This window comes from Bombyx mandarina, chromosome 12 (assembly GCF_030267445.1).
Source record: "Bombyx mandarina strain Sakado chromosome 12, ASM3026744v2".
Lineage (NCBI taxonomy): Eukaryota > Metazoa > Arthropoda > Insecta > Lepidoptera > Bombycidae > Bombyx > Bombyx mandarina.
The window spans coordinates 3,330,923-3,352,737 of NC_143219.1; the positions used below are offsets into that span (position 1 = coordinate 3,330,923).

Sequence of the window (21,815 nt, forward strand, 5' to 3'; positions counted from 1 at the left end):
TGAGTGGTTATCGTCGCCCATAGACTTCAACAATGCCAAACCGCTGCCTACTGAACCTACTTTCATTAAGTATGTAATGATAAAAGAAATTAAAAAAGTCTAAATAAATATTGACAGATTTTAAGAGCTTTTCTTTACCTATTCGCTGGTAGCTTAAAAGGGAATGTTCCAGCTACGCGCAATATGAGTAAACTGAGAGTAGGACTTTTTGGGGGGAACGCGAGGAGTGTGAAGTTGTGTGATTTGTTTTTGTCTATTTAGTATTTATTCAGATTTAAATGTGTAATAACGGTGGCTTATTAACTATTTATTATCTGTGAAAGTGCACAAATGCGGGAAAATGAAACAAAGCCGCTGGACGTAATTTCTCGGGATCCTCCAAATAGTCCAATGAAAAAATCTCAGTAAATAACCACCATTTTACTGAGATTATAAATTTCATTCCATATCAGAGATCATCTCATCTCATTTCATTTCATTTCATCCCAGTTGATTAATGTTTCAAATTAATCATCTTCATTTCATTTCATTTCACTCCATATTATAATTTTTCATAAAATATCAATATAAATTAAAATAAGACTTGACTAAAAGGTCTTAGTTACCCGTTCATAAAACCCCATAAAAAAAACTGAGAGTGAAACAATGAAAAAAAAATTCGTGACAAATGACAGCATGCCAAGTCAGTCTGGTCGAAATAAATAATCCGTCTAAATTAAAATACCCGCTTATTGTTGTTCTGTGTGCAATGTTTGGGTCACGTTTCAATTTTATTGGCGGTATTGTGTTTTATTTTGACATATTCATTCAAATTGTTCGAGTAAATTAAATAAAAAAATCCAACGCTCGACTAATTATTAAATTAAAACCAATAGATATTAAATAAATATGTGTAGGCGTGATTAGTAAGAAATAGCAAAATGAGAGTGAAAATTGTTATGTTAAGTTTAGTTTATAGCTGCATAGGTATTGAACAAGACTTTAAAGGATTCGATGATAGCATTTTGTTTGGGATAAATTGGCCTGGTAATCCCAATTTAAACGAAAATTTTGTTGATGGAGAACAAAACAAGTCTCAGGTGATATATCTACCGACTATTAAAGTTTTACAAAAAGTTACATGTTCTAAAATAAATAATTTTGTTTAGAACCAAGAGTTAATTAAAGTAACAACAACAAATAAAGAGAGTTACGAATGTCAACTGCCGGAACTTCGTAGTACGGAGTCTACCAGCATTGATGATTACGATGGTCCATCACCTCTTCACCTTCTAAAGCCTTTGATGAACAAAGAAATGTGTTCATATAGATTGGAAAGCTATTGGAGCTATGAAGTATGCCATGGAAGGTATATCCGGCAGTATCATGAAGAAAGAGAGGGTATGTTTTACTGTATTTAAAGGTGTTCAACTCATTACTCTGTAAATCGATGGATTTTTTTTGTCCCATGAAAACACAAACCACAAGTAAAGCTGCATTGGTTCTCAAATCTTCAGCTCAGAAATAACAAAGCTACAAACCTTTTCTGTAATATTTTAAACAGAGTGCTTTTAATAATAAAATAATTATAAAATGTACTAATACAATTTGCCACAAACACTTGTAAAAATAGAGCTTTTTTAATTTCCATCTATGGACTAAAATTATTTTACAGATACAGTTATGAAATTAAAAATTCTAAATCCTGCAAGATATTATAAGCAGTTTTCAAACTCATTTGTTTTTTTTATAAGGCAAACAAATCAACACCCAAGAATACTTTTTGGGATATTGGAGCCCTGAAAAGCAGGCTAAGCTGGAGGCTGAAATGAAAGCTGCACAGGAATCCAAACAAATCCCCAAGACCACCAAAGTAGAGGGAGTTGCTCTACCTAACGTTGAAATAGTAATGGATGATGGTATGTTTACTAATAACTTAAATTTTCAGCCAAAAGTATATTATATAAATAATTAAAAACCATCAATCTGGTATTTATTTATAAAACATACCTATTATTGTTCATCAATTGATTTCATTGAAATTCATCAAAGCTGTGATTCCATTAAATTAATCAAAAGTTTTCTAATTAATATTATAAATGAAAAAGTGAGATAGTTGTGTACTGTTACTCGTTAGACAATTATGCATTTATTCTACCTGCCGGTGAGGTTATTATCATCGGTCATATCACCATTATCATGAGAACCGCCAACCAGCTGCTTGTTAATGAGGGATGTTTTCAAACCTCATCAGAGTCTGAAATAATGTGAAAAGTTGCTCTGCATCAGTTCATATTGTGGTGCCGCTTAGACCACCATATGTGTGGGAATTATGGCTATATATGTATTAATTGAGTCATGATATTTCTCACTCATTAAAAAATAATAATGATAAACAATTTTAATTTTTAGGTACAATTTGTGATTTAAATGGCAAACCACGACTAACTAGGGTTCATTATGTCTGTTACACACATGGAAAGCATGAGGTTTATTCCTTCAGAGAGACTTCTACTTGCGAGTACGAGATCATTATTCTGTCGCCGTTTCTATGTGAACATCCACAGTTCAAACCTATGGATGTTAGTGAGAATGTTATAAACTGCCTCCCAATCGGAGAAGCTCCAAGGAAGCCAAGGGACTTATTAAAAATGGAAGCGAACAGTTTGAGATTTCATCATCAGAGCATAAGACTCATGGATAATGCTGTATGTAATATATTATTACTATATTATGTGTGAAAGATAACTAGCAGTAATTTACCTTATTATGCTTGATTGTTGAAATAGAATTTAGGCTTATTTTAGTTAAGATTTGTTCCATTATTAATTTCAAACATGAAGACTGATAGTATATTAACTTTGAGTTCCAGCAGTTTGATGACAGTCATTTGTATGAATAAGAGCAAGGAATTTCATAATGAGGTAGAACTTACAGCTTTTCTATTATATTACAAGTAGAGTAGCATAATGTTTAGCTCCAAAATTAAGTCAATGTCTCAATTCTATGTCTGACATTCATACAATTAATTACAAGGAATTGTTCTATTTTCTAAATTTTTGTAAGTTCAAAATTTTTAACCTAAAATTTTAATATCCATTAATTTAATATTAAAACTAATATTGGAAAAGTTTCTTTTAAAGCATGCCTTCAAATGAGCTTTAAAATTGTCAAGACTTGACAAGACTGCATTCCGAATAAGACACCACTTATTCGGAATGCAGTTTCACCACTTAGAAGGATCGGGGCTTGACATTCCCAAATATATTTCCAAATAAGGCTTGTCCATTTCCAAATATAAACATATTAATAACATGTATATTACAACAAATAAACATAATATTATTATATTAGGCATAAAATGACTATAACACTATAGAAAACTATAGAAAAAAATGTTCTGTATTACTGAGTCTCACCTGTCTGCTCTGTAATGTTTTGTTAAGTACTGTTGCTGCTTGTAGCACAATTTAATTCAGCTGTAGTTAACAACACAAGGGAAACAGCCCTCTGAGTTTCTCGCTGGATTTTCTCCGTTGGTCGCATTTCTGATCCGGTGTTAGATTCTGCAAAGCACTGCTCTTGCTAGGGCCAGTGTTAACAACTCCTCCGGTTTGAGCCCCGATGATGCTTAACTCTAATGATATTACTTTAAATGTCATTAAAATACTCAGAACTGTTAGAGCCGGGTAATAAATGAAGCAAATCTTTTAATATTATACTTTTTGTTTTTAAGTGTATTATTTAATTTTAATTTGGATTTTGTTTTGTATTTACACTGTAGTTGCTTGTATTAACACTGTTATTGGCACATTCAGGACCAGACAGTTAAGGATATACTTGCAGTTTTGAAAGTCGGAAAATTTGAGAAGGTAAGTTTTTCGTAGTACCACCTTATTTTGTCCATACAAACAAAATTAATAATTTATATTGTATTTAGCCCATTTAGAAATATTATAATTTTTGAGATTAATTTTTTTTGGGTTTAAGTAGTTAGGTTGTTACGTTTTTTTTAATGTTATATTATTACTTTTTGTGGTATCTTAATGTTTGAATATTTTACTGAATTTGCTTCCAACTGGTGGCATATCAGGAGAGGCACAACACACAATACATTAACAACAATATTCTCAATTTCTGCCCCAAAGCTGTTGTTCCGGTTTGAAGGCTTAACATTGATGATCAGTGATATTTCTAGAATTAGATTCATTTGTTTTTGGTCTTCAAAATAATAGAAAAACCAAAAAAGCTGACTTTTTCTAACCATGGCGAACTTCTCTACAGGTTAAATAAGAAAAACATAAAACTTCATGGAACATTTTTTTGCATAGCAACCGACTTTTTTTTACCTCTTCAACGAACTTAATGTTGCCAATAAGATTTTTTTTGTTTTTGTTTCCTATAACATTACAAAACACAAAATGTAATGCATACAAATGAATGTAAATCTTGAACTGTCAGTGATTATGGTCATAATGTCTTAAAATAGCACAACCCCGTATCTTCCCGTGGGTGTCGTTTTTTACAATGCCTTTGCGACCAAGGAAATCATCGGAGGTTGGGTAGTAGTGCTCTCAGTATTACACTAACGTAGTCCGATCGCTAACTTCCATTTATTGGTGGTTGGATATATTTTAAAGATATACGGGTAACATCACCTATAGCATTCATTTGTTGAGGCTTGAAGGGTGAGACCGCAATTGTACAGTCCAATTGGGACCTCGCGTCTCGAAGTGGGTCTTCAAGTTGAGAGCTCTACGGACCCTGATAACCACTATAAAGCGAATAAATAGACTGTGAGAGTGTTCCTCAATTTTGACAATAAAAAAGGGAATACTAGTTTCATTAAACATATAAAAACTGAGAGAGCGGTGTTATATTCATATTGTATTGTGTTTTTGATAGATATGACACCTATCATTGTAAGTTATGAAAACGTGACTTTAAAATATAGTTTAAAAAATAAAGCGAGAAAGAGACAGCGCGTTTTCTTACCTTTACCGTTACATTGTACTCGATCCCTAAAATTTAATCGATAGAACTAAAATCGGAATAAAGTTTTCGAATAGTTTTTTAATAATAATGACGTAACGTTTTTCAGGACGGCGAAACCCATTTGAAATTCGAACTACACCCGCTGGGTGACGACGACGATATGACGTCAGACCCACCGAAGCCAGTACCGAGCGTCGACAAGCGCCCTCCGCCAATCACGGATGATTCTCCCGTACGAGCCTTCCTCAACGGGGAAAATTGTCTAAATGGTGTAAGTCGAACTTGGAGCACTTACCATACAATGTTTTTTTTTTATGATTGAAGGATTACTGGTGGCCCGGAGGCCTTTCCAGTTTGACCAGGACAGGTGAGCGAGCAGAGGCTCAGCCAGACCAGGACAGGTGGGTGAGCAAAGGCTCAACCACACCAGGACAGGTGGGCGAGCAAAGGCTCAACCAGACCAGGACAGGTGGGCGAGCAAAGGCTCAGCCAGACCAGGACAGGTGGGCGAGCAAAGGCTCAACCACACCAGGACAGGTGGGCGAGCAAAGGCTCAACCAGACCAGGACAGGTGGGCGAGCAAAGGCTCAACCACACCAGGACAGGTGGGCGAGCAAAGGCTCAACCAGACCAGGACAGGTGGGCGAGCAAAGGCTCAGTCAGAACCCATGCAATGTCTGTCGTGTTGAAATACAACGCAAACGAATGAAATGCACCCACAATATGTATGTAGTGGTTCGGATTTTAGTGCCAAGTCTCAAACAGAAGGGAAACAAAGGAGTATTTTCATTTTTACGCTAGAGAAGTTTCACTTCTATCACTGCCGTTAAGTTTTGAAAAGTTTTTTTAATTTAATTTAATAATTGCTTAGATGTGTGGACGAGCTCACAGCCCACCTGGTGTTAAGTGGTTACTGGAGCCCATAGACATCTACAACGTAAATGCGCCACACACCTTGAGATATAGTTCTAAGGTCTCAGTATAGTTACAACGGCTGCCCCACCCTTCAAACCGAAACGCATTACTGCTTCACGGCAGAAATAGGATGGGCGGTGGTACCTACCCGTGCTGACTCACAAGAGGTCCTACCACCAGTAATTACGCAAATTATAATTTTGCGGGTTTGATTTTTATTGCACGATGTTATTCCTTCACCGTGGAAGTCAATCGTGAACATTTGGAATTTAATGGAATTTAGTTCATGAGGGCTCTAGTACATAATAATGTTCACAGTTAAGTCAATAAGGCCATTCTTCTTCATATGTACTAACAGATTTTTATAAGATATAAGCAACTGTTTGGATAGGCAATGCTAGCGTAAACACTTTGCTCTTGTCATAACACAAAATAATAATAATTGAAATGAAATTATTATTATATTGTTTGTTAAAATAAACTTAGACGGATAATACTTTTTTTTGTTGCTTGTGTGAATTTTACGTTTTTCCTAATGCCGTAAAGCATGTAAAATTCTCGTAAGTTGACACTGTTTGCCCTTTCCCTAAAGGTCCTTTTTATAGTAATGGGAGTTATGACAGCAGCATCAAAAGTAGTAATAGCAACAGTAGCTGTAACCTTTTAGCATTCATTAGTAAAACAAAAGTTGCTCTAAGTTAATTTGGGACAAAGTAAAGTCAATGTCATCATCATCATTTTCATATTCAGCCTAGGGATGATCGATATTCATCGATGTTGAATAAACATCGAGGTTTAGCTGTAAATCGTCGATGTTTTAACATCGATGCTATGAGATAAAATATAGAATTATCGAAATGTCCATCTATATTTTAGGGCCATCTAACGGTGGATGTACTTTCTAGCTTAAATTACATTGATTAAAGTAATCGTAGTAAGCCGTACTACATAAATGTGTGTGAAATTAAGAAAATGTAAATCGCGAAGTGTGATGTCGGAGTCAAGTCTAATAATTAAACGCCCGCTTATAATCCGTAAAACGTAGTTTTTATTAATAACCACGTATATTAAATAAAATGACCTTTTTTTTTTTACCAAAATCGATGTTTTACTATCGATGTCTATTGTACATCGATACTTTTAAATCGATGTCAACATTGATGTTTTTCTAATATCGACATCCCTACTTCAACCTACAGACGTTGATTGTTGGCCATAGCCCCTCTCAAGGTGGGCCATAACGACGGACCCTGCTCGCAATTGGAACATTCTCGCAATTCCATATCGATAAATCATACACAATCCCTTCATTCCAGGGTACGGGCTGGTGGAAATACGAGTTCTGCTACGGGAAGCACGTGCTCCAGTACCACATAGATCGCGCCGGCGAGAAGACCACCGTAATGTTGGGTCGATTTGATGAGAAAGCGCATTTGGACTGGATCAAGGATAATAAAGGGAAAGCCCCGAAACCTATAGGTATCTGTTTGAACTATGACTCGACTGATATAGAGACCCGAGAGAGATGTCGGTCCGATGAAGATCCAATATCCTTATATTGTAAATGAGATAAGAATAGGTTGTTCTAAGTGAATTGTGATTTGAAAAATTTGGATTACTGGAATTAATTTTCCGACTCTTTCGAATTGAATTTGACTAACATACTGCAGTATAAATGTATATATAATGCGTAAATACTATATCAAGGATTAAAAGGCTATTTGGTTTAAGCGATATTTTTGTTACTTTACTTTAGGCGAGCCTTTTGAAGTTTAAAATTTGGAAAAATATCATAAAAAAAAAAACTTTTTCAGATATTTGAATGGGGTAAACTTAATTGAAGTTCAATTAATAGAATTGTTGATAGTAATACCAGATGAAATTGACTCTTAATTACAAAGACTAGTGGTCCCTTGGTAGTCGAAATTCGACTATAATTAATTGAAATTATGTTCGTACACTGTTATGATTGTATTGTCAAAGACTACTTTTATAATCACAGGTTTCGCCAAGACTACACTTTAGACAAATAATAACAAAGACAAACAATATTTAATCTATTCTCAATTTGACCACAGACTACAAGCAATAAGAAAAGTTTGACAATAAACAAATAGTAGGCGTGCGTGTGTGTGTGTCTACAGTCTAATACAAGGCAGTGTGTGTAATGTTTTTTGTATTGATTTACTGCATTTTTTATGCTTAATTTAAAAAAAAACATTCTGCACTCCTCTATATTCTCTATAAGTGTCGGAAATTTCATAGTTCTCCATCCGCGCAATTTTCGTAAATAGGGGTACAACGTTTTTGCTTCTCGTATTAATATATAGATAAATGTCGGGTATTAAGCGAAATATCGGTTAAACAATAGTCTTTCCTGTCGATATAATATACTTAAATACTTAATTTATATTGTTTTCAGATCAAAGAATTTCAATATCGCATTTCTATTCGAACGGCGACGTTTGCGACAAAACCGGCCGACCCCGGCAGACCGAGGTCAAACTTAAATGTCTAGAGAATTCGTCGAGTCCAGCTCAAGTCTCCCTGTACTTGTTGGAACCTAAAACTTGTCATTACATACTGGGCGTGGAATCGCCTTTGATATGCGACATATTGCCTTTGGCCGACGAGAATGGCCTTATAAAAACTGTGAGAGAGGCCTTGGAAAAGAAGAAGGAGAGGAGTGAGGCTGTCGATGATGTCTCAGACAAGAATGTACCAAAATACGAGAATGATTAGTTGTAATAAATGTTTGATTTTTGTTGGTTTTAAAATTGTTGTTGTTTTTTTTAAACATATTACGACATAGGGGTAGGTCTTCGACCGAGCTTCGACGCTCGGTCGATGACCTTATATATAGTATAGTATGGTGTATATATAGAACAGCGGTCGGGAAACTTTTAATTAATACCCCAAAATATTTTTGTGTAAGTTGATATTGGCGAAGAAAAAAAAATCTTTTATATTATAGCACCTTCGATCAATAATAGTACTAGATTAAGGATTAGGGGGGTGCAGTTGCTCGCGTCCGTAGGTTCTACCAAAATTCACAATATTCACCCTACACGTGCTCCCCGGGTGGTGCCAAACGAGCAACAACAACGCCGAGCCTCGGGCGGCGGTTAAATAACCCGATAATTGGTAGCCACAGACCATGAGGAATTAAATCTCCTTAAAAAGTGTGGACTCCGTAGGATGTCGGATAGTAGAATAGCATCTTCCCCTATCTTCCCGTGGGTGCCGTGAAAACCGGCTGAGGGATGTCCCAGTGGGTGGGCAGCAGCACCCTCTGTAGTGTCGAATACTAGATATCAGTTGACGGGTCACCGGATACTACTGCGGTGTGGAAGGCAAGGGGAAACCACCACACTAATCTCCCAAGAAAGTCATCATGAGGTTACGAAATGGAAAACAACGGTGGCCATGCGATCCGCTTAGCAACCGGCGCCGCTCTGCGTCCGGGGCAGACGGTGTTAAATTGGATACCGGCCATGTACGTGTAGGAGACCAGGCACTGCATGGAAACTGGACAACTGGAACTTTAAAGATACGTCACATTCAGAAGATAGGAACTTGGAATGTGCGTGGCTTGATGCAACCTGGAAAACTTCATATATTAGAGAAAGAAATAACCCGGTGCGAACTTAACGTCTGTGGCCTTTCTGAAACACATTGGAAAAGTAATGGCCACTTTCTTACTGATGCACACGCTATTTATTTTTCTGGAAATAATACAAAGAGCAGTAACGGGGTCGCGATTGTCATACCAAAGGGCATCAACGATTGTGTGATGGGCTATGAGTCCGTGAGTGATAGAGTACTCAGTATAAGAATTAAGGCAGCACCGGTAAACTTGAACATCATACAGGTCTACGCACCAACAAGCTCATCGAGTGATAAGGATTTAGAAGATTTTTACTGCGCTTTGGAAAACACCATGTCTAAGATACCCAATCGAGAGCTACTTATAGTTATGGGTGATCTTAACTCAAAAATTGGAGCAAATGCAAATCAGCTTAGTCAGACCGCCGGAAAATTCGGGTTGGGTCAGCGTAACGAAAGGGGTGAGCGTCTGTTAGAGTTTGCTGCCGACCACAACTTAGTGATATGTAACAGCTTTTTCCAAAATCATCCACGTAGGCTGTATACATGGACATCTCCAACTGGTCATAGAAATCAGATTGATTATATCATGATTAGTTCACGGTGGAAAACTTCTGTGAGGAACGCTCACACCCTGCCCGGAGCCGACTGTAGCTCAGACCATGAACTTCTGGTAGCAACAATACAACTCAAACTTAAGGCTGCTAGGAAGGTTGACAAGCAGCGAAGAATCCAGCCTACAGACTTACCCAAGTTTGTGAATACACTAGAGCAAAATTGGAGTCGCTGGACTGACATAAATCCAGAATCTGCCACTCCAAATCAGTTGTGGAGCCGAGCAAGAGAACTCTTCCAGACTGCAGTTTCTGCATCAAAGATACCGAATGAGACTCATAAGCGTCAACACTGGATGAGTGTCGATACCTTTGCTCTTGTAGAGGAACGACGACGATTGAAGACATCGGGAGCTGATCTGAAGACCTTAAATGCTAAATCAGCTCGGATACAAGAAGCATGCAGACGGGACCGAAATCAGTATCTCCAAAACCTCTGTATTGAACTAGAAAAACACGCTAATAAGCATGAAACACGAGATCTTCATCAGAAAATTAAATCCTTAACTAAAACTCTATCTTCAAAAACATGGGCTATTGAGAATTCGCAAGGTGAAACAGTAACAGACCTTGAGGATATTTCCGAAACGTGGAAACAGTACTGCCAATCTCTGTTTCAAGATCCTAACTCGCACTGTTTCGATCCAACAGCACCTCAAGATGAAGAGATAGAGCCGAGCATTCTTAAGGATGAGGTTAGGGCTGCAATAAAACATCTTAAGAAAGGGAAAGCCACAGGGAAGGACGCCATTCCAATTGAAACGATTGAGGCATCTGGGGAGTATGGCGTTGAAATTTTCCATACCCTGTGTAATAAAATATGGCAGTCTGGAACTTGGCCCCAAGACTGGGTTCATACTGTTTTCGTGCCACTGCATAAAAAAGGCTCGACAAAAAGCTGCAGTAATTACCGTCTCATAGCGTTGATTCCACACGCATGCAAGATATTGCTGCGTATCGTTAACGAGCGCCTTAAATCGTACCTCTCTAAAGAAATTGCTCCTGAACAGGCCGGCTTTGTAAAGGGTAAAGGTACACGAGAACAAATATTAACCGTTCGACAGATCATCGAAAAATCCCGGGAATTCAACAAGCCTACGTACTTATGCTTTGTGGATTTCTCTAAGGCGTTTGATTCTGTCAAATGGCCAAAACTTTGGGAAACTATTTTGGCCATGGGTACCCCCAAACACTTGGTCCATCTGCTGAGGCGACTCTATGAGGAAGGAACAGCTTCAGTTAGAATAGATGACATTCTATCGCGTCACTTCCACCCTAGCGCAGGAGTTCGCCAAGGGTGTATTATATCACCGCTCCTGTTCAATATATATACGGAGCTTATAATGAGAATCGCCCTCGAAAACTGGTCAGATGGAATAACTATCGGAGGTCGGAAGATTTCAAATCTTCGTTATGCAGACGACATCACTTTAGTCGCGTCAGGTGTTAGCCAGATGGAAGAGCTACTCGGTAGAGTGGAACGCGTCAGTCTTGATTTCGGACTTAAAATTAACCGCAACAAAACAAGTGTCATGATTGTCGACCGTGCTAATAATAACTCGCCAGAGGTCACAAAAATTGCGAACTGCGATGTCGTACAGTCATACATTTACTTAGGTGCACTGATATCGAACACTGGCGGGTGCGTTGATGAAATCAAGCGGCGTATGGCTGTTTCGAGGTCAGCCATGGACAGGCTGAAGAAAATATGGGGGAATCGAAATATCACTAAAGCCACTAAAATCAGACTTGTAAGAGCGCTGGTCTTCCCCATTTTTCTTTATGCTGCTGAGACCTGGACATTGAGAGAAAGTGAGAAAAAGAGGATAGATGCTCTCGAAATGTGGTGCTGGAGAAGAATGCTGCAAATATCGTGGACAGAGTTCAGAACGAATCAGTCAATTTTACAGGAACTCGGCATCAAGCAGCGACTATCCTCCATCGTTCAGGGTCGCATTCTCACTTTCTTCGGGCATGTGTCGCGGCGGGGTGACGACTCGGTTGAGCGCCTTGTGGTGCAGGGCATGATAGAGGGTACAAGACCGCGCGGCAGATCACCGTTACGATGGACCGACCAAATAAAGGCAGCTCTAAACGGTCCCGTTAACGAGTGCACAAGAAGGGCCGCGGTACGCGAGGAATGGCGACGTCTGGTGAAGCGCACCACCAACCGAAGTGATGACCACGACCACTCTGCCAAGAGTGCATACGACTGAGAAGAAGAAGGATTAGGAACAAAAATAAGACGCTCCAGTGGCCACGTTTGCAGACACGAAAACATCTTCATTTCTTAGAAAAAAGTTTAATAATGTTAACGACTTCAGTTTATTATAAACCTTAATACTTAAACATAAAGTTTAATTACCATTGCAAAATATATGTACTTAGGTCCTTTCGTCAGAAAAAGAATATTATGGAATAAATTTAAAATGTCACTTGAACATAAAAAGTCATCAGTACAAAAATATTTATTCTAAAATGATACTTAAAGCTTAATTTATAAGGTTAAAAATATTTGTTTAAAATTTCGTGCTTATTGTATTGTGGAACTAGATGTAGTTCTTGGTATTACATTTCAATGCTCAGAACACAGTAAGTATTAAAAGACATAGAGTTGCAGAATATACATATTTGTTTTAGATTTGTTTTGTATGGTTGCAACTATTTTTGACCGACTCAAAAAAGTAGTAGATAATATTTTACATTGCCGCTATTACAACAAATAGGTGATAAAAAATAAAATTGAATAAAGTAAAAAAAATGTGAAAGGAAACACGAAACATGTTTTCCACGTATTCTTTATACAGAAGTAATTAAAACAATAATGTAGGTTTAATTACCTTTAAACAGATTCAGTTTGTTATAAAGCTGTCTTTTAGAAGTCATTTTTATATGAGCGGTTTCTTTTTTACAAATATAATGTAATCTTATATCAATGAATTTTTCTATAATCAGTTTAATTTAGGCTTATTTTATGGCTGTGTTCGTTTCCCCCAGAAAACAAATCCTTTTCAGCATATACGCTTAAAATATTTACACATACATATAAAGTTTTTTTAATACTTTTTTGCATTGATTTGCCACCACCATTGAACAATTCTAGAATTTTTATAAGGGTTCTATATTTCTTCTCCTCTTTCTTTCGCGACAATATATATCCATTGTGCACAGCGACAAGGGGCTACTAGGAAATCTACAAACAAAAATAACATTATAAAATAACAAAACGACTCTATGCATTCCCTGTTCAAGAATTGGTGATGTTTGTTACAATAGTTGGTACCTTGTTGCAAACATTGGCCAAACAATTACAATATTCGTAAATTGTGTTTTATTTACAATATAATTGTGTTTATTATTTTATGAAAAACACTTAATAATATAAATTTACCAAAAAAAGATATTCCTTCCAAAACCTTGGTGTTACGGTGGTTTTTTACTCAGTTTTTGAACGCGCATTGCAGCGTTTTGACGTCTTAGTGTTGGCTATGATTGGACCATACTAATTTGAAATAAGACCACAAATTTATTTTTCGGGCCGCTTTTGAAGCGCTAATCGCGAATCTAGTAGTATTATTGATCGAAGTATAGCACCCATGATAATTTTGTAAAAAAAAATTTTTTATTTTCGTTTCATTTTGTTTCATCGAATTTGAAATCACAACGATTCCAAAGAATTTTCACTTCAATATATACTTTTTACTCACAAAAGTTTCATTTTTACCCCCCAAAATTTCATTTTACCCCATTTGGGGTAATTTGTAATTTACCCCGGTTCCCCGACCGCTGATATAGACCAACAGTCTGAATGTTCTTGTTCGGAACTTGTATACAATATACTTAGTCTGGCCATAAATACTGCTCCAAGTAAAAATAAACAAAATATTACATTTGAATTTGGAATCTGTCATTTTTATATGATTGCTCATAGAGTTTTCTCATTTTGGCGCCAATACATTGTACAATATTTTGCGATATTAAAATGGAGTGGGGTGATAAAGAGAACCGAATCGCTGTGATTGCATTACACAAAATAGGTATGGAGCCAAATGCAATTTTTAAAACTCTCCATACGTTTGGTATTAGTAAAATATTTGTGTACCGGGCTATTAATAGGTTCAATGAGACCTCCTCTGTTTGTGACAGAAAAAGATCTGGCCATAGATAAAATATATTTAATATATAATACACTTTATATATTTGAGAGATCTGGCCGTCCACGTAGTGTTCGTACGAAAAAGGCGGTCAAAGCAGTAAGGGAAAGAATTCGAAGAAATCCTGTCCGAAAGCAAACAAACAAAACGTGGAACAAAATACAGCATGCATGCTCGTCTTCTATATCACAAAAAGAGAAGAGTAGAAAGGGTTGTCATTTCAAAGATAGCGCCAAAAGTTATCATAATAAATTTTACAACACTGCACACTTCAATCCCTTTATGCTTTACCACTGTTATACTCATATCATACCACTTGCGGCGATGGCGCTACTTTAGTGAGTTTGAGTTGTAAATTACTTTAGTGGTGGTAGGACCTCTTGTGAGTCCGCACGGGTAGGTACCACCATCCTGCCTATTTCTGCCGTGAAGCAGTAATGCGTTTCGGTTTAAAGGATGGGGCAGCCGTTGTAACTATACTTGAGACCTTAGAACTTTATATCTCAAGGTGGGTGGCGCATTTACGTCGTAGATGTCTATGGGCTCCAGTAACCACTTAACACCAGGTGGGCTGTGAGCTCGTACACTCATCTAAGCAATAAAAAAACAAAATTGCTGCTTACAGCTGGACACATTTCCAATTAGCCTCTTTAAAGAATTTATGCAATTCCAACATAAGTTGACTGCATTGTCAGCGACAAATGAATGGAGAGTCTAATGTGTAACCTTGAATAAAGTGCTCTGCATTATTTTTAATAATAAAGAGGTTAAGAAAAAAACAAATCGGCGTTTTGAAACTTGACATTTATTTACATCCATAATAAACAAAAACGGGTGTTTGTATATAAAAACAGTTCTTTGAATTTTGCATTTACTTTAGTATATTCGCTAAAGTGCCTCGAGATTTGTAAAAATATATATATTTTTTCATCTTTCCATAGATATGCTGATTATTGTACCGTGACTCTATTATTCAATCAAGCTGATTTTACTTTTCGCAAACAAAGTAAAATAATAAGATTAGAAACTCATTCGTAGTACCCACAATTTAATAAATAGCATTTTTGATTATTGATTATTTTTATGCTGAAACATCACATTGAAATTATACTTTTGCCAACATTCGTTTTCTCTGTGGTATCAATAAACTATACGACTCAATAGGAATGACAGTATTTATAAAATGACAGTATAAATTATTAATAATGATATTCTGAGCAAATATAGAAAATTTAGACAGAAAACAGTATAAAGAACATAAACGAATGTTGTTCTACGCTATAAATGTTTAGTTGTAAATAATGAGGACTATCATTGGCGAATGGTTGGCGAAAATATAAAAAAGCAAGTATTCTCAGCTAAATATTAAATGTTCAATACTTTATGAGCTGGCAGCACCACCAACAACGAGACTAAAAAAAATTACAATGACTCGTAAAAATTAAATTTTGATTCATAGACAAACTGTACATTATTTTTTTCAAGTCTATTAGTTACATAAAAAATTGTAGGTAACTTTTATTCCCAATTTATATTTCATTTTATCTATCAAACTTGAAGCTGGACATCCATTTTCACGTTTCGAATACAAAATATTATGACTACTTTGAATGCTCGATCGTTGTTGCAAGAGCACAGATCATATAAAAGCAAGCCCTCTGTTTTCTTTAATGAATCCACCAAGAACCAAAATGACGGCATGATTCTTATTTAGGCTTGGTTTGATGATAGCACAGTAGGTACGGTATGGCTTTTTAAAACGTATCAAGTCATAGACAACCAGCTTCACAAAATAACAGTAATTGTACGTGTCGCGGATTCCCATTTTCATTTCTTAAAAAACAATCACATTATTACAATTTACTTTATACCTTCATTTTGTTAATTTTTACTCTCATGACTTTATATGATAATAATTTATAACCTTAAATAACAATAAAATAAACAAAAAGACAAAAAAGAAATTCAGGGCGTAAGGGGACTGTTCTCGAATACATTCGCGACTAAAGTCAAAGGTAGACGACTCCGCGTGTCTTGGGAGGAGAGTGGCGTTATTTGGACTTTTACATCGTAACATCGCGAGCAAAAAAATCGTTCGATATACGTATGAGTTGTTATTCTTAGTTGCGTCAGTAATCAACAACGACTGTCTTCGTTTTCGAGAACTTTTCCGATACACCCAGTATAATAATTAAAGAAACGACAAAATTTCACTACTTACACAAATTCACTAAAGGAATCACAAAGAACAAGTTTTTTGTTCAGTAACGTCTAAAAGGAAACTTATTCAGTCTAAATGTTGTCTTTCATTAGACATTTAAAATTATGAACTCAACAGAGAAAATAAGGTAGCACCGTACATTTAGAAAAAAATATTGTCGAGGCTTGTTTTTATAAAGCATTTTATGTAAGCCTTTTTTTTACAAATGATTTGCGAACCTTATTTTCAAAGTTTGAGCATTAAACTTCACATAAAGATCATCCATATTTTAAATTAAACGATAAAACTTATATTAAGATACACAAAACGTAGAACTTTGCAATTTTTCTATCTTGACTTTATTAAAGTAATTTTATTTAATCATTATGTTGACATTGTACAAAAGGTTTTTTTAATTAAAATTTCATCAAATGGTCGTTTAATGGCGGATCAATGTCAAATCACAACTTTAAAAGTTCATACGAAAGTTAACTCATTTATATTTAAATTTGTGATAAACGATTATGTACCCATTCTATAAGCAACTGTTAAGACAATGACATTGACAATGTTCAAAGTGCTTGTTTGTAATGCCAACTTCAAAATTAATGAGTTAACTTTCTTTTAATTTACTTTTGAATAAAAAAGTCTAGACGAAGACAACATGTCAGTTGACATGTTAACGAACATGAATACGTTACACTTTATTTTTAATGAACAAAACAAATTATTAATTATGACTTTTCACAAGCAACGTTGATTGATTCCCTTATAAGTTTCCTTAATCCTTTTTATTGAGCGAAGTCCTTACATACGACGAGTGAATACATCGAAAATAAAAATATTAATAATTAATACTTAATCGTAGAGCTAAGTAGCAGGTAAATAATTATGCGTCGTGGAAGAAATGTGGGGTAAGTTTTAGAATCAAGCTGAAATGTCACAGTTAATGAAATTGGGTACAAAAGTATATATTGAATATAAATTTGACTACCAAAACCAATTAAAAAAAAATTGTTAAGTTATATTTGCTTTGAAACAAAGAAACCGTTTTTCTCGATTAATATAAATCTACGTATTTTTTATGCATTTTGTCATTTATAAATTGGTAGTGCTTTATCTCGGCTTCATCTATTCCACAACGCAATATTTTTGAACTTAAATAATAATAATGAAAAGTGCCAGTGACTAATCAAATTAATAAGAGTAGAGAAAAATTTAAAAGTACATATTTTTTAAATAGAAGAAAAAAAAAGAAACACCAAACTTACATGCGAAATTATTCTAATATTAAATTACTTAAACCTTACTAACAAAAAAAACTTTGACTAAAGGGCCAGTGTGTTCGATGTGTTTATTAATAGTTTAATCGTAATCGATTTGACTTTTGTACTAAAGTACGTTTGTAAAAAACTACATACAAAACAAGCACAACAAAATAAATAGTACCAATAAAACAATAGGTACTTGCTTGTGTAGGTACTTTTCAAAAGTATCAAGGGGCTGAAATTAATACACAATACGAAATAATAATTTCAACTTGGAAACTTAGACTTTAATGTCAAAACTGTAAGCGTTAAAATAATTTGCAATAAGGTACCTAAATAATAATAGATTAGGACAAATATCAATATAGACTATGGACTTCATTATTTCATTTTCAATTGACTTTACTTTTATTATTTAAAAAAGACATTATTACTTATGACAAGAGACTGCGAGTTTCTCGAATCTTTTGAAAACCACATACAAAGCCGGAAAGCAAAGGCATTTGTCATAGACAATCTATGCTTTTATGCTATTATGCTCCCCACTACTTTAAGTACTATTGAGTCTCAGTATAATCTATGAATCTTACAGTGACAACTTTAGATGAAATTAAAGTTTTAAAAATTCTATGTTGATCGTCAGAAATGTCAGACATTTTGATGACGACAAAAGTAAATTTTGATGAGATAGAGAACTTGTATAAAAAATACTATACACTATCCCACCACTATTTTGAATCTGTAAGATCTTTCCATTGAGATGTTGTAAAACGAATAATGTAAACAATAAATACACTGATCACTTTGAGATCATCATCTTTAATCTAAACATCTTAAATTTTTTTTTCAAACGAAATGACTGGATTGCAACTGACAATGGCCACGTGAATGAATACACATATTTTACTACGAGTGGTAACATAAAATAAAACAAACGATAATAACAAGAAAAACATATAAACTAACTTGTTCAAAACGAACGCAACCTTTAAATAAAAATCTACGAGCAATACTTATTTGGTATTCATATTCTGAATGTAAAACTTTGGGTGAAGAAATAACTAGTATCAGAAATTTACATTGTAAAGTACCAGTTCTTTGGTGCTGGTCGTCGTTGGTTCCTGATCAAATTCATCTTTTATATACCTAATCAAAAAGTTTCTAAATGATACCAACTTTAAAAATTAATTTACAATATTAATAATAATAATAAAGAAATTTGGGGAATACTTTGGAAACGATAATCCTTTAACACAAACCTTATTAATATACATACTTATTAGTTAACAACTGTGCACTCGGAATCGCGTTCCATAATATAACTTTTCGCGCGCCTCATGGATCGTGCTCGTGTGCACCGGTTACATCACAACAAACATACAGAAACTACAACCCCTTTTCGATATAGTTTTTCTTTCGTAATTTCTTTGCACTAGGAACGAATTCTGGAATATTCTAGTACGGTCTTGACAGTTCCTTGGATCGTTTCAATTGAACTTTAAGTCTCTTTGTACCTATTTGAAAGCCGTTCATCGCCTGTATGGCCGCTTGTGCGGAGGCTGCGTTGTCGTACGAGACGAAACCGAAACACTTCGAGAGGTTCGTCTGTTTGTCTATGAACACTTTTGCCGAAATCACGTGTCCGAACGGCAGAAACGTAGACGCCAGGTCCGTGTCCGTGAACTCCTGGGGCAGGTGGTAAATGAACAGGTTGCCGCCTTCCGGACCTGGAACGGTTTAAGAACAAATTGAAAATTAATTCGAAATGACAAATTTTTGTATTTATGTATTTTTTATTGCTTGGCGGTTGGACGATCTCACAGCCAACCTGGTGTTAAGTGGTTACTGGAGCCCATAGACATCTTCAACGTAAATGCGCCACCCACCTTGAGATATAAGTTCTAAGGTCTCAAGTAGGTATAGTTACAACGGCTGCCCCACCCTTCAAACCGAAACACATTACTGCTTCACGGTAGAAATAGGCAGGGCGGTGGTACTTATCCGTGCGGACTCACAAGAAGTCCTACCACCAGTAATTACGCAAATTATAATTTTGCGGATTTTATTTTTATTACACGATGTTATTCGTTCACCGTGGTATTTAACAAGCAAATTTATTCTACTATATTAATTTTTTAGTTGATTGAGTTAATCGTATATGAATAATGTGATTGTGAGGGTTTTTACATTGCCTACCTTCGACTTGTTTTCCCGCGGCTGCGGCGGCTGCCGACCCCAGCACAGACCCGAGCGGCGCTGCAGCGAACGCAGCGCTGCCGAACTGCGCGGCGTACGCTGAACTCAGCGGCTCAGCGGTTGACCCTACATTATAAGTGTCAAAATTTGAATATCGTTTACACGTACACGTGCAAGAAAAATGTGAAAATGCAAATGTTTTGGTAGCTGACTGTAAAAAAAAAAGATGATGATTTTTAACGTATTTCTAATGGTTTCTTTGAGGCTTTAAATAGAAATTAACAAACAAGCTATGTCTTGTCAATGAGTCTTTAAAAAGTCGTTAAAATCTGTATAATCTAAAAATTAATAACACTAACGCTGTCCAATTATTTCCAGTATTAATTGGCAAACCAATTTTCTAATTCAATTATAAAGTCGTTAACTGATAGACAATTTTGGAACAAAGTTGATGTGACAGTAATTGAAAACCGATGTAGACGAAAAGAACGATCTTAATAATAACTAAATTAAGCAAACGGAGATTCAATGGAAAAACGTAATAAGTAACTACAAATTAAGCGAATTTTAGGACACTTTTATTTTTAAAGCTACGTACTATTAAACGTTAAAACATGCCTAGTAAACGTATAGTTAACAAATATTTTTTAAATTCAAAAGCTGTTACTGCTTAACGGACAAAGAAAATCACGACATACTTAAAAAAAAAAAAACATTTTTAGCACTGTCATGCAAAAACAATCATTATTAGGCACACTGCGATGAAAATTCCGATACGTACTAATGTTAAATGTAAATTACACAGAAAAAAAAGCACATTGTCTATGTATCAATTTACAAACAAAACAACAGAGAAGAAAAATAAAGGTTAAGACGATTAAAAAATACACGCACACACACACACATAACGAACCCACTGTTCGACTACACAATCATATCTTACAATGAATTTTGAAACCACATACTAATGAAAACTAATGCTTAAAATTTTACAAAACGAAGTTGTAAAATCGTATTATATCCAAATTTCAATCTCCCACGAGTGCGGGAATTGTGAAAACAGAAATTGCTTGTTTTGTTTAAGGAAAATTCCAGGAAAGAAGTTCATAATGGATTATCTCGCTAGTCAGATTAATAGGTGTGCAGACTCTGAGGAATCAATCCATGACGGTGCCTATGTTCCTGACTTCTTCTTTTCGCCCCCTGATTCCGGTTTTATTGCACCGTACTGACGGAAGACCGTCTTCTAGCTTTTGAGCAGATACGGGCTGGCACCACCGTTTCATTATTTTTTTCGCAAATCCATCGTGGTTTTCATTCCATAGGAAGTACAGAATGCGCGTTATTTTTGAGACTTCAACGTAATGTGGGCAATCGCATCAGCTACCTTTTTAAACATGTTTACACTTTTACTGTAGATTTTAATTAGTAGGAAGTTTTCAAACGGTTCCCCAGGGACATTACCAATGCCAGGGAGCACATTCACCACACCGCTTGCCGGTATTTTTAATTTTAGTACTACATACAATAAAAACGAACAATTAAAATAATTAAAATTAAAAAGCCTAACTTCAGTGTTTCATTTTTCTCAAGAATATTTAAATGTCATTAACAAAATATTGTTTTAATCCACAAACTTAACGATTACTATTTACAATTACAAAAAATATGAAGTATTCGTGCTTGTCCTCCTTTGACAACGTAGAGCCTATCAAAAGCCAAGCAATATCAGAAAACATTATCTATTGTGATGCAAACACAAATTGAAACAAGCAAAATTCTAGATTATTCCGATAAATAAGGTGGATGTTTAAAAATAAATTAAAATATGTGCATTTTTATATTTTCACATTTAAAAGTAGTTGCATTAGATTAGATTATACTCAAC

The 21,815-nt window shown here is 35.4% G+C and overlaps 2 protein-coding genes across 17 annotated transcripts in view; one reads left to right on the top strand and one right to left on the bottom strand.

The window, feature by feature from the left end:
• The first annotated feature begins 647 nt into the window (after positions 1-647).
• Positions 648-8,666, top strand: LOC114243109 (endoplasmic reticulum lectin 1). 2 transcript variants are annotated; one of them, XM_028174486.2, is made up of 8 exons: positions 648-1,079; positions 1,149-1,380; positions 1,734-1,898; positions 2,392-2,687; positions 3,798-3,851; positions 5,081-5,245; positions 7,206-7,368; positions 8,312-8,666. In XM_028174486.2, exons 1-8 carry the CDS (start codon positions 921-923, stop codon positions 8,629-8,631), a joined length of 1,554 nt encoding a protein of 517 aa, XP_028030287.2. In that variant the 5' UTR covers positions 648-920; the 3' UTR covers positions 8,632-8,666. The 2 variants fall into 2 exon arrangements, with proteins under 2 accessions (XP_028030287.2, XP_028030288.2); XM_028174487.2 differs by lacking the exon at positions 3,798-3,851 and having other exon boundaries at positions 656-1,079.
• A 6,382-nt stretch (positions 8,667-15,048) lies between these two features.
• Positions 15,049-21,815, bottom strand: part of LOC114243149 (CUGBP Elav-like family member 1) — a 454,265-nt gene continuing 447,498 nt past the window's right edge. For all 15 annotated transcript variants that reach the window (XM_089732094.1, XM_089732092.1, XM_089732093.1 and 12 more), the window contains 2 exons: positions 19,928-20,053; positions 15,049-19,458 (listed from right to left, as the gene is read on the bottom strand). In XM_089732094.1, the coding sequence (XP_089588220.1) occupies positions 19,187-19,458; positions 19,928-20,053 (398 nt within the window). In that variant the 3' untranslated portion in view covers positions 15,049-19,186. The remainder of the gene's footprint in view (positions 19,459-19,927; positions 20,054-21,815) is intronic.

Excerpts from the sequence above, each read along its gene's own strand:
- LOC114243109 (XM_028174486.2), top strand. The coding sequence starts at position 921 with ATGAGAGTGAAAATTGTTATGTTAAGTTTAGTTTATAGCTGCATAGGT. Across the intron at positions 1,899-2,391 it reads TGAAATAGTAATGGATGATG|GTACAATTTGTGATTTAAAT; the intron begins GTATGTTTACTA and ends TTTAATTTTTAG. Across the intron at positions 5,246-7,205 it reads GGGAAAATTGTCTAAATGGT|GGTACGGGCTGGTGGAAATA; the intron begins GTAAGTCGAACT and ends CCTTCATTCCAG.